This window comes from Mycteria americana, chromosome 1 (assembly GCF_035582795.1).
Source record: "Mycteria americana isolate JAX WOST 10 ecotype Jacksonville Zoo and Gardens chromosome 1, USCA_MyAme_1.0, whole genome shotgun sequence".
Taxonomy (NCBI): domain Eukaryota; kingdom Metazoa; phylum Chordata; class Aves; order Ciconiiformes; family Ciconiidae; genus Mycteria; species Mycteria americana.
The window spans coordinates 81,588,342-81,601,425 of NC_134365.1; the positions used below are offsets into that span (position 1 = coordinate 81,588,342).

The 13,084-nt window shown below is 40.4% G+C and overlaps 1 protein-coding gene across 1 annotated transcript in view; it reads right to left on the reverse strand.

The window, feature by feature from the left end:
- Positions 1–13,084, reverse strand: part of LOC142412572 (potassium voltage-gated channel subfamily KQT member 1-like) — a 525,781-nt gene that overhangs the window by 223,453 nt on the left and 289,244 nt on the right. The window contains exon 12 of the mRNA XM_075508061.1: positions 3,042–3,117. Within this exon, the coding sequence (XP_075364176.1) occupies positions 3,042–3,117 (76 nt within the window). The remainder of the gene's footprint in view (positions 1–3,041; positions 3,118–13,084) is intronic.

Consider the following 13,084-nt stretch of genomic DNA (forward strand, 5'->3'; position numbering starts at 1 on the left):
TCAGAAAAAAAGGTGCAATTCAAATAAATAAAAAAGGACAGATAAAAAATGCAAGAGAGCTAAAAAACTGCCATCTGCCCAGCTTTTTTCCCATTCTAATGAGAATCCAGATGCTTCTGCCAAGCTCTGGTTTCTTGCTATAACTACTAGGGCAAAATTTTGAAACAAGTCTAGAGAATTTGTATGAAATGATGTAATTATAAGCAGCGCAGCATGGTAAAATTTTAAAAAGTAAAATTAATGTGTGTGTGTGTGTGTGTTGGAATAAACACAAATTATGTCCTTCAAAATATACTAGCATTTTCAGAGCCATACCAACCCCTATGGGAAATGTGGGGCAAGATGTCTCCTTTTTGGCTCTGACTCAAGAAAAGAAGAAAAAAAAGAAAGGTAAACTGCAAATCTAGTAATTGGAAATTACTGAAAACAGCTCATTAGTCATCTTGTTGTCTGTTTCCACTCTGTCACAGCTTCAGCCAGAGCCATTAGCATGCACCACTGCACACATGCATTGAACACCTACAGTATGTGCTGGAGTCATGCTTGGAAGGCAGCCACAGGATCCTAGAAATTTCAAATGAACGCATGGAAATGGAATGGAAACAAATCCTGTGAAATGAATGAAGAAGCAAAAGTTCTTCGTGATAAAATGCCTTCCTTGTGCTCAGCCGTCAGCACTTACCTTGCATTATTACTTTCAGAAGAGTTCATGGCTTTGATAGTGTGCGTGTACATTTGTGTGCATTTGTGAGAAGAGATACTTTGCGGGGGAGGGAGGTTTCAGCTTTCAGTTTATCGCCTTTTTTTTTTTTTTTTTTTTTGCCTTCCCCAGCTTCACATTTTGCAGACGCTGACACATCACTATTTCTGGCCAGAAAAGCAGCCTATTGTCTTCACCCAGAGAAACAGTGCCAGTATCACTCTTTAGATTGACTAGTGGGGGTGCTTTGAGAGCATTTTGGCTAAATCCTCTGTCCTTTCCTTTGGACACTCTCTATTTAAACACGATGCATGGCGCAGAGCCTAGATGTACTCGGGATTTTTCCCCACCTCCCTCCCCTCTCCCCCATGGGCTACTATGTGCATAACTAATTCTACCCATTCCCAATGAAATTTCTTTTCTCCCTCAAAAGAAGTCCTCTATCTGTTATCCCTTTTACCAAATCATCAGCTCTGAATCCTATAGTTGCAAAGCACTGTACACTGCAGTCTGCCCGAGTCCTCTCTAAAGCACAGTAAAAATATCCTTCCAACTTGCACCATTTTTCTCTCCCCTTTTCCCATAAAGCTTTAGATCTGAGCATCTTATGTCCTGCCAAACTTTGGCACAATCTCTCGTCATGTTTTTATTAGGAAACACTAGTACAATACAATTTAAGGTGGGAGGTAATGGGCTTCCAGGGAGGTTTGGCAAATGCTGAACTTGAAGCACTTCTTTAACTTTCATTTGGTCCATAATCCCAAATCCTGGCCATTTGGGCTCAGCATTCTACATCCAGCGTGCTTAGAGCTCCTAATGCAAAGCTCAAAATAATATTACCTGGCTTTGAACTTCCAAAATCTAATTAGCATGGGGAGTCCTATAAGCTATATTTCACAGTCCCAAGAAAGAAAAAAACAGAAGATAATTCCTTCTTCTTCTTCCCTATCACTAACACCAACTCACAGAATCCTCTCCATAGACTGATCAAGTTCCGTTTTTAAGGTTTGGCATGACTGTTATTGGCTGACAGCTCCAGAACATTAGGTCTCTGGTGATTTGAAATATCCTAATTTTTATCCTAGCTCACTTATATACTGATTTTATTTTCCATGAATGGGGTCTTTAATTTTCTTTCTTTCTTTTTTTTTTTTTAATTTCCCCTAGTGTTTATCTCTCTGGTGTATTTACAATATAACCCTGCTCTCCTGTTGTTTGCCGAGTTAAACAAACTGACTTCTCCTAGTCTTCTTTCATTAGGTAAGGTCACCTGAAGATACATTTCTGCATGAGCTTGGGAAATGTATGTGCATTCTGTCTGCCCTAATTCAGAGTCTTCTGAGTGCTGTGAGCTTATCTCAGACTTCTATCCCTTGCAATTAAGTGCTCAGCTCTAATCAAACTTGCCTGAAATTTAGGTTCTTGCTTTACCTTTTTAATACCTCTTCAAAAGGATTATGAAAGTTGATTAACTTGCAGTGGACCCTCTCGGACAAAAAAGCATGAACCTTCAGACGGAAATAACAGGGGCTTTGAAAATCAGGCCAGAAGTTAATTATTCATTTACATGGCATTACCAGCACATGGGTGATGAGAATGATGAAACCAGAATCACATTCCAAGCAAGTTTTATCATAATGGGCCTTAGTAAACAGGCAAAACAAGACAGTTTTTACTATGCAGCACATTTAGTTTGAGCACTTTGTAACCTGACTGAGAAATTTAACTTAAGACTTCATAAAGACAGCAAATTTCCAGAGGGCAGATGCTCCACAATTGTATAAAATATGGCCTCTCTATGATGTCCCATTCTGGGAAACAAATTTGGAAATGTGGCCCACATGCGAAAGCAACTTTACACAGCGTAGTACTCATCAGTAAGGTCTGCTGGTCTGTCAGCCATACATAGCACGCAATTAGTTGAACATTCTCTACCCAGTCATTAGATGATCAGTAGACAGTAATAGTATTTTAGCAGACACTCCAACAGAGTCTTTTCTCCACTTCTTCTAGTAGATGGGTAAGTAGTTTATATATTGGTTGGTATAGTAAAACAAACAGAATGCCAACAAAACAAATGCAGTAAAAAAGAGAAGTAAAAAATAACTATGCTGACTCCACAAATTCAGAAGGTTTTTGTATTGTACTATACCTATAGATAGTTGATAGTTTTGCCCACGCTATGAAAAAATCCACATAGGGTAAGTATAAGGCCGAGAGCCTAAACAATACCTCTGACTTATTACAAATGCATGCACAAAGACAAGTTCACTCTCAGAGCACTTTCAATGTCATAAACTTAAGCTTACAAATTGTACTTAGGGTTAATGGTGCTGTTTACCTGAAATTTTCTTCTGGCTACAAAATACTGCATTCTCCTGATGACTTTTACAGCTGTTCGATGTGCTTCAGTTAATCTGCCAAGAAAGACAAACACAGACATACACCGGGGGGGGGGGGAGCGGGGGAAGTAGGAAAAATATCTTAATGGAACATGTTGACTCTAAGCACCAAAATCTACAAATATGTTTTATGTCTACAATGCAAAATTGTAGCATAACACACTGCGTGTGCATGTGATTTTGTTCTGTTGCTTTACCCTCTTGTATATTGTGGTTCTAAGTATAAAAAACTGATAAGTGAGACAATGAAAGCAGGTGTACAAAGATAATACATGTGGAGGGGATTAGCCAGGATTACTGTCAATGCATACAACTGGCATCAGTTTGAAGAATGTGAAATGTTTTTAGAACCATGACTGAATTCCTTATTTTGCATTTATTGAGTGTTTGCCCATGAGCTCTATTGCACAGAAATTAAGTCCTGTAAAAAGTACTTTGAATTCTCTAGGAAGGAAAGAAAAATTGAAGTATCACATCTAAAAAAAAAAAATTAACACAAGACACCCTCTTGGCACACATGTGTGTGTGTGCATGTGGCTGTCTGTATTGGTATTCAAACACAGAACTGGACATATTATAACTTAACTGGACATAATATCACTTTACCCAGAGGATACTGTGTTTGCAGAACATTAATTGTGCCACTTGGCTGGCAATTAATTACCACACCCTCTTATTTATGGTGAATTTTGGAGGGGTAGAGAGGAAGCAGGAATATGGTAATTATAAGAACAAGTATTTTATTTAAGGACTGACTCCTTCCCCATGGACTTCTTCATTCATTGAAAATGAGTGAACTAAAGAAAACAAAATTTTCCTTCCAAGGAAGCCGCATTGTTAGGAAATCTATGTTCTATACAGACATCATCTTTGACATGTGATGATAACCCTAGGAAAGCTTGCCAGCAAGTTTCTCAAGTCTCCTGAAAACACAATCTGCTGCCTCTTCCCAGTGTATCTGACTGAGGAAAAGGAAGTATTGGCTAGGCCACCTACTTGGATGCCACAGTTTAGAGATAAAGTTTTTAAAAAGCAGAAAGATTACAGTGTATTATCTCAAAGTGAAGTAAATAGAAGCTAAACAAACAGCGACTGTATTTAAGAACTAGCATTGTTTTTCATTTTTATAATTTCTCTCTGATAAAATTAGTGCTTCTGACTGGGTGAGATATCACAGCCACAGGAACAGGGTTTTTAAAATGAGCTTTTAGTAGCTTTTTCTTGCTCTTTCTATTTCAAGTCCCAGTTTAATATTAAATACATGCACAAATATGTGTGAAACTCAGGTGTCTATACTACATATAACCTCACACTTCATATATCTATGTATATACATGGACATATCCATATATATACACTCACACGTGCAAACACACAGAAGACAATGCAGGGTGAGCACACAAGAACCATTATTGTTGTATACTATCAACAGCATTGCTAAGTACGAATCTTTGCATTTGTGTAAGCCCATCAAAGGGATTTCAGAAGTGTCACTGACAGACTACCAGTAGTTTAGCCTATAGGACCTTTATTATAGTGAAAGAAAAGCTCTCAGCTTGACACTCAGGGACCCAGCTGAGCTCCTGTGGCTGGTGACTAGAATGGAGACAACACTCTGCTTGTAAATGGCACATACTTGATAGAGAAATCTTTGTCTGTTGGCCCGAACAAGTAATATATATATTTTTATAAGCAGAAAAGAATCACAATTTAAGGTTTAGAGTTTAGTCTACCTCCTTTGTGTACCAGTTAAGATAAAAGCTTGAAATTATCCCCTAGCTCTAAATTATGTGAGACTTCATATATATACTTAAGAGGGGGTTTTTTTAGGGTAATCCATATGAGATGGTTCATGCATTGTTGAAACAGCCTCAAATAGATAAGCTTACAGAAGGCAGAGATGGAAACAAACCAAGACAGTAATTTCCTCCCAATTCCCCTCCTTCAGCAGAAATCAGGGCTACAGAACTTTTTCCAATGTGTTATCAAGTTTAAGTCTCCAAAACCATGAGGCTGACTCTTGGAATCTGATGCACAGTTGAACAGGCCTCATTTTTAGAAAGAAAAGTTATTTATTTGTGAAATACAGCAACAGAAATCACCCGACTGTAATTCAAAAGCACTTGATATTGGCCTGTTCCAACTGACAAAATTCATACCAGTCTCACTGGGAGCCAATTTTGAAAAACGAGTAAGTTAGTGTTCAGATTTGATGGTCACTAGTATTAAACTGAGGGACAGAAATACACGAAACCTGGCTTTAATGGAAAAAAGACAGCATGAAAAGCTGCAAATCCAAAGACCTGAGATATGTGGATGTGTTATCTTAATTGCCTCAATAAATCCATAAGGAGCATAGCAGCTCTAGATGACAGAGAGCAGCTCTAGATGAGTTAAACTCCCTACTCTGTATAGTAAGGAGAGGTATCCTCCTGATCGGAGGCTGTGGCAGTGTGGCTGACTTTGATCCTAAACAGTTTTGGAGATTTTAGCTGATTTTCATGGTTTCCTAGCACTGATGTCCAGAATGTATACTTACGGCTATTACTGGCCAGGTTACATTTACCCCTGTATTTAGCCCAATACAATTGTCCTGCTAAGCCTTGTATTTCAGCCCAAAACTTTGGATTAGGCAAAACACTTTCAGCCTTGAGGGTGTCAGTCTGTTACATGCCAGAGGCCTACAACAGGAGAGCGCAAAAGGCCAGAGGTGTTTTAGGTCATGCTTGAGTAATGCTCAATAGAAACTCAACACTGCTTGCAGTGAATCTCCTGGATATTTTGAGACATGCAACTCATGAAACAACAGCCCAAGGGTGTTGCAGTGGACACCATACTTGCACACTCTTTCCACGTGGCATTTTCTACTGACAGAAGACAGAAATGGACAGATCTTCACAGGTATTATGGTGCCTAACTCCCATGGAGGTGAAGATTTAACTACTTTCATAGTTCTAGCTCCCGAATGAAGCCAGTAGGACATGAGCACTTGCTCTATGTAGGAATATGGGTGGGTGGGTGACCACACCTCCGTCCCTACGAAAGCAGCCCAGCTCTCCTGCCTCTGTGCAGCAGAGGGCAGTGGCACACGCACACACTTGAGATGCTTTCTGCTACATTAAAAAATTATTTAAATTGTTTAAAAGCTTTACCCATAAAACCAAGCATAAACGCTAACCCTTGTAAGGATGGGTCCATGCTGAGGTGGGGTGTTACTATTGGGTGGGTTGGGTTTTCTGTGTGTTTTGCTCAACAGAATATGATTAGAGTTTTATTGACAGACAACGGCATACTTTCCCAGCTTTTAACCTAAACAACAGGTAAGAAGGTTTTGTTAAAACCTGCCTCCAAAAGACTGTAAAGGAGAACAAAATGACATTTGAACAGAAGTGATCAGGGTTTTGGAAAGTTATGAGCACATAAAAAAATTAATAATGAAAGCTTGTAACATCTGTAACTATAATGGATACCACAGAATGTCTACTGAAATAACATATACTTGGATCCATAAATGATACTGACATCATCTGTAACTATGTCTTCAAGTAGGACCCAAGCCTTGGACGCATTTGCAAAACAGCATGTGCTCCTTACCTCTCTGTTAACCGATTGCTCAGCAGGATGCTCAATTTTAAAAGCAGTCAAACCTATCCTTAATTACAATGAGTCCTTTCCTAGTTTGGCTTACGGACTCCTGGGCTGTCATATCACTGTGGTAGGGCAGGGAAAAAGAGGAGCGGGCAAAGGGCCTGGACCATATATGTTAACAAGCAGTCCCCACCCTGATCCGATGTTGAGCAACTCCAGCAACTATTCTAGAGGGTGAGGGGGAAAGGGGCCCCTCTTTGCTGGCTGATTCTACCTTTCCCTCTGAAGGTTTTGAGTATGCCTATGTGGCTGCAGAACCTGGTGGGACGGCTGCGTGCCAAGGAGGCACTGCAGCCCCAGGTTTAGTCCTCTGCTCATGGCTCAGAGCGCACTGTGAAAAGTCACTACTTTTAGCTTAAAACACTTGGATGCATTTAAGACTTCTTTTTTTTTTTAACTGCAGAAAGGTGGTAGCCTAAGCCAAAGAAGCCAAACATTTTCAGTTGAAAATAATTGAAGCAGAGGAGGAAAAAGAGATGATCAAATCCAAAGCAACTCTGGAAACTATCCACAGGGATTTTTTTTCTTTTGTTATTATATACCACTCTGTTTGTTAAAAGCTTGTGTTGGCCAGTTCAGACCTACTCTTTTTCTTCTTCTTTTGTATGGAGTCCAATAACTTTCAGCTTAAAGTGCTTTGGAACAGCCAGGGAATATTTTAAGTGAAAAACAGATATGGAAATGGACCCTAAACCCAGGCAAATTTACAACTATTCCAGGCTATGCTGAGGCACAGCTCAAGTCTCCAAACAAGCCTGTTATCAGTGTGATGCACCTTTCAGTCCAGAAGCATTTTTTAATCATTAGAGTTCACTTCAGTGCAGAGACAAGGGGAAGGACTTTATTCAGGCTGTGCTGCAGGATGGCTGCAGATAGTGGAACGTGCATTCCAGGCTGGTTTTCCTGCTGTTTATTCAGGTGTCATGAATTAGAAGAGTTATTCAGTGTAACGTAACTACTTTGATCATGAACTGTGGAAAATAAAGGCCACTTCAGCAAGGTCAATTATAGCTCTCTGTCCCAATTTGCAAAACTGGTTTGAGGATACACGCTTACAGTACTTGGATTACTGCTGAGCTTCATTCATTTGTTACGTTTTGATTGCTTAGCAGGAAAACACATATAAAGTCACACTAACTCTATTTTAATACTGATCATTGGATAATGTTGTAACTCCTGCCCAGAGTAACATACAGCATCATCTATTCTGCAGTTGTTCCCTTGACATTAGTTTCTAAGCCAGCACAAACAGTGACTAGGTCAGTGATGGCAACTGAAATGTAAAGAAGTTATTTGAGAAGCTCAGCCCTCCATCTGCCTTTTTGTTTTCCCATCACATTTAATTAAGAGTATTCACTTTCCGGCTCTGTTTCTGGGAAAGAACTTTGATTCTCAGTCATAACTTTAATTTTTCTCATGTACAATTATCTCAAATGGGCTGATATTTTATTAGGTAAAATATAAAGCAAGCCTTATTTGCACTGAAAGCATTACCAGAATCAATACAAAACATGAAATGTTGGCATCACAGGGTACTTCTTGTCTCCAGATGCTCGTAGCACAGGCCACTCACTTTCAGAGGCGAGATTTTTCATTAAACTGCAGATTCCCACTGTTACTGAAGGGCAATATTTAGCAGAGATGAACATCACCTGTATTCAAATGTAGCTAAACTGTGTAATTATCCCATCATACGGATAGCATGCACCAATAAGTTGTTGGGAGAGAAGGGTGGGAAAACAGAAATCATGAAGGACGTAAAATTAGAGAGTTTATTACAGACAGACACAGCAGTTAGTCCATATGCAGTCACACGCACTACGTGGACCTTCTATTGATAGAGACAAGTGGTGGAGAGAGATGGTTCTCATCACAAGAACCATAAACAAAAGAAGCTTATATAATGTGTTTTAAATACTGAGGGAAGTTCCAATGTCCAAATGAAAAAAAAATCTTCCTACCAATAAACGAAAATAAAATTAGTATTGCCTTCAGCTAACCAAAGCCAGACAAAGTGCCTCGAGCCTTTTAAACCATTCGAATTAAGAGAAGGTTGCAGCTTGAATCTGACATGCAAACACCTGGAAATGTCAGCCGATGATTCTGATTCCAGAGCTAACCCCAAGCCAGGAGCAGCAGAGAATTACAACATAAATATAACAGAAGAGGTTTCCAGTCTTGTAACATTTCATCAAAGCCCTGTGAAGAACAGATACTTCTGGAGAATTTCCACCACTGACATGATGGAAATTTTATAAGATGCCATTTGTACTGAAACCTGAGAGAACATTTCAGAAAATGTTGGCACAACTTTATTTTTCCCTTTATTCCTAATCACAAACCCACTTTAAACCTACCTCATCTCTATTCTAACCATATCCTTATCTGAACCTTTTCTTTTCAAGCCCATGTTTGGCTCAAAACTATAACTAAATTAGGATTGGCTTCTCTCAAAACAGAGCAGCCTCGAGGCCTATTTGGCTTCACCAAGCTCTGCTGACAGCCTCAATTTATGAAAGAATGCTGCAGATTCTGCAAATCCCTCCTCAGCAGGTACAGTCCCAGGCAAAGCAGGAAAGAGTACAGAAGTGACATGTTCGTGGGGGGCTGCATTCTGGCATCTGGTTATTTTGCTGAAGATTTTGTGGCATTTGCTATCTCCATCCATCCATCACCATATACACTGCTGCCTCTCTGAATTCATTTCAGAATGCAATTGCCTCTGCTGCTCCTTGCCTCTCTAACCTGGCCTTCCCTGAAGCGAACAAGAAAGCAAGCAGATTTCCTACAGCAGTGCTCCTAGGGATTGGGGCAGGGAAGACAGAGAGCGCAGGGACAGAAAAACAGCTCTGAGGAGAAACTGTTAGAAGAGGAAGAACTAGGACATCATTTATAGGAAGCAACTGGCAAGACAATATATTGGCAGAGGAAACCCCACTGGGAGAAGAAGCAGTGCAGGGTGTTTTCTTGATGTTGTCCATGAACAGAATAAAAAAAGTAGAAAGCTCCTGAAAAATAATCAGAGGTAGATGTAACCTGCTCACTGAATGTAATTTAATGAGGATGAAAACCCCTTGAACTTTGAGTTGTTTTTCTCAACCCTAGACAGTTGGAGTTTTCAGTTACAAGTTTGTTCTGTAATATTACAAAGTGGGTTTATTGAGAAAGTGAGAGAAAAGCTCTGTGTTAGTCCTTTGCTAATTAAAAAGCATAATTAAAATGAGTAATTAAGCTTACTACAGAATGCTCTTGTGTCTGGGAGCCCAACTGCCCTTGAACAACAATTCATCTGCTGAACTGTCTCTGAGAACTAAAGTAACCATTGGATATTTTGGTTACATCTTTCCTCTATGTTTGGTTGGCAGCAAAATAAAAGTGCCTGGTCTCTTTTCTGCCATTTTATTTCTTCCATTCTTCCTGCAGTGTCAGAACAAACAAGATGATGTCATAGCGATGTCTTTTCAGTGTGGACATACAAACACAGAAAGATTTTCTTTTTTTTTCTGAGCAAACAGCTTCTAGAAATTGCCACAATAACTTCCTGTATTAGCACTGTACCATGGCTACTTCTGGTCCCAGAATAGGTGAAATGCTCTTGTCTCCACGCCAATTCTCATTTGCTTAGAAAACAGAGTCTAGCCACAACCACCTTCCTGGGAGGTGGACAAACGCCGACAGACAGGTTTTTACCCCACATATTACAACAGTCACTGATCCTAGCAGATAAAGGTATTTTTTCACTTCTCTCTCCTTAAGACTTGGTCTTCATCAATTCATCTTTTAAAAAATGCCTACAGAACTGAATGCCTAGCTAGCAAAAGGCACCGCAGAGACAGCCGTCACCAAGCCCAAACAACGTCCCAGCAGAGGAGATGCCTTTCTGGAATCCGAATAGCCTTCACAGCGGTGCAGGGGAAACTAGAATGGTACAGCCTTATTCGATGGGCTCTGGTTTGCTCACTTTAAAAAATGCCACAACCCAAATTAATGAACTTTAAGACTTCACTTTCCTCTTCACTGTATTCAGCATTTATGGGAACAACGTGGTGTTGTTAATACACACCAATGACTGAGCGCTGTATTTATGCCTCAATGATTTTCTGTCATGAGAATATAATGCCTGGCAAAGACTGATTCTCTGAAATACCAGTTTGTTTGGGGTCATTAATCTTAATTCCTATCTTGCCTGAATAGGAACTGGATAACAGTCAAGTCAGGGAATAGTTCTGAGAATTAAAACTTCAATGGCTTTTGGGCTGCCCAAGGCTTTACATTTCTGTTAAAAAATAAGTAATTAATTAATCTGCACCAAGTACTAGGGAGAGACCCTGTGGAATTGAGCAAAATGCTTTTTGTGGTTTTAAAAAACAAAAACCAGTGGCTTTTGGCAGGATCTTTCCTTAGTAGCTCTTGTGATTTACTAGTTACAGCAGGGGCTATGGAAACACAACTCCTGGGTTCCTGAATTGATTGGTTTAACTGGCCTCTGTCTCTCTGGGTGATCTTGTGCAAGTCCTTTTACCTGGCTACGCTCTAGTTTATACGTCTATAAAGTAAGCGTAAAACTTGTCTAAGTCGTGGAGGTGTCATGAGGCTTACTTCACTGAGGATTTTAAGGCAATTAGCGGTCGCAGTTGAAGACGTATTTTATTTATAGAATGACTCACCAGAAGAAAGAGTAGTGACAATATGTTTTTTCCTTAATGATGATAAGGAACAAGGGAGACTGATCTGCAGGCTTGGGGTAAACTGCCACGTCGCTGCCCCCTCAGCAGAGGCTATTTTCCAAAGCATTCTCCCCTCTCCACTTTCACAAGCTCTGCTCCTCCTCTCCTGAGCACCTGAGCTATCTGTTTGGGAATTAGTTCCCTGTTCACCAGATACTCTGCATTGCAAGACAACCACAGCATCTAAAGCCAAACAGGACCATTAGATCATGAACGTGACCTGCTCAACAGTGCAGGGGATTGCATTTCACACAGCTGCCCTTGCCCTGAGCCAAAAACCTTGTGCAGGACTAAAGTAACTTTCCAGAAAGGCATCTGGCCTTGATATAAAGACCTTTATATACTGTTAAAAAGTGCCCTATTTTTTATTTAAATTTGCCAGTATTCAGCTTCTAGGCTCCTCTCTCCAACTGGAGTAGCAGCAATTTTAGCCTTTTCCAGCCCTGCCTTTCTCGCAGAGACCTTCAGCGATGCCAGATGCACTGCCTCTGGCCTGGCAGGGAGACCAGGCTCTGGTGTAGGGAAGAGAGAGTACTGGTCTCTGGGGAATTGCAAGGAAAGACTGAAATCCTAAAACATTTTTATAATTATTTTTCTGCTGTGGTTTAAGTCATGCTATCGGTAATTAGAGAGATTCATAATGGAAATGCTTAGACTGGCAGGAACAGAAAATTAATGGGAAGGTCTGAGTGTGGAAGCGTCAGAAAGAGAAAAACAGCACAAAAAGCCCTGTGAGGATGGGAGGTGCTTGTGGGACCTAGACCACCAACATCACATCACATTTATGAGCAGCTTTTGAAGATACCCAATTCAGGAACACAAAGGAACAGGTACAGTCAGGAACCGCCTCTGCCTAGACTGAAAAAGGACTCCAGCCCCTACGAGGTGACGGTGGGAAAATACAGAACAGGGCTGGAGTCTTAAGACACCCTAGTAAGGAGACAGAGTACAGAGAATAAATCCTAATGATTCCCAGAGGTGGGAGAGCAAGGAGAAGTAAAAGATCCTGGTCACTGTCGGCTCCCAAAGGCAAAAAAGGCTCAGAAGCACCCGGTTGCCATCCTGAGGAGATCCCAGCAGACACAATGAAGACCCAATAGAGCATTACTTAGCCCTCTGTGCAACTGCAAGAAATCCCGAGCAGCCCACCTGGATACGTGTAGCTGGGATACAGGCATGGTGGACAGACTGGTTGGGTACACATGTCTTTGTGAGTATGTGATTATGACAGTGTGAATCACTGAAACTAGCCATTTTAAAATAAAATCACCTTGTCCTCCCCTAATGTCTTGTATTGAGTTTTGGTACACAACAACCAGTTTATACCAGCAGAAAAGATTCTAGAAAGATAGCTCTAAAATTGACTTACTATCTGATCACCTTCAAATTCGCCTTTCAAAGGTCTTGTCAAAAACACATATTCTCACAACGGCCTTGTGAACTCCCATCACCGAGTCACAGCCCACTTTTGAGCTCCGACACCAGTTTCTACAAAGCCCAGGTGCCAAGAAAGAATATCGCTTTGCCATTAGAGGAACTGGCATTTCAAAACCAGAAAAAAATCATGACCTTCCTTTTTTTAAAATTTTAGTGTCCATAAACTGTTT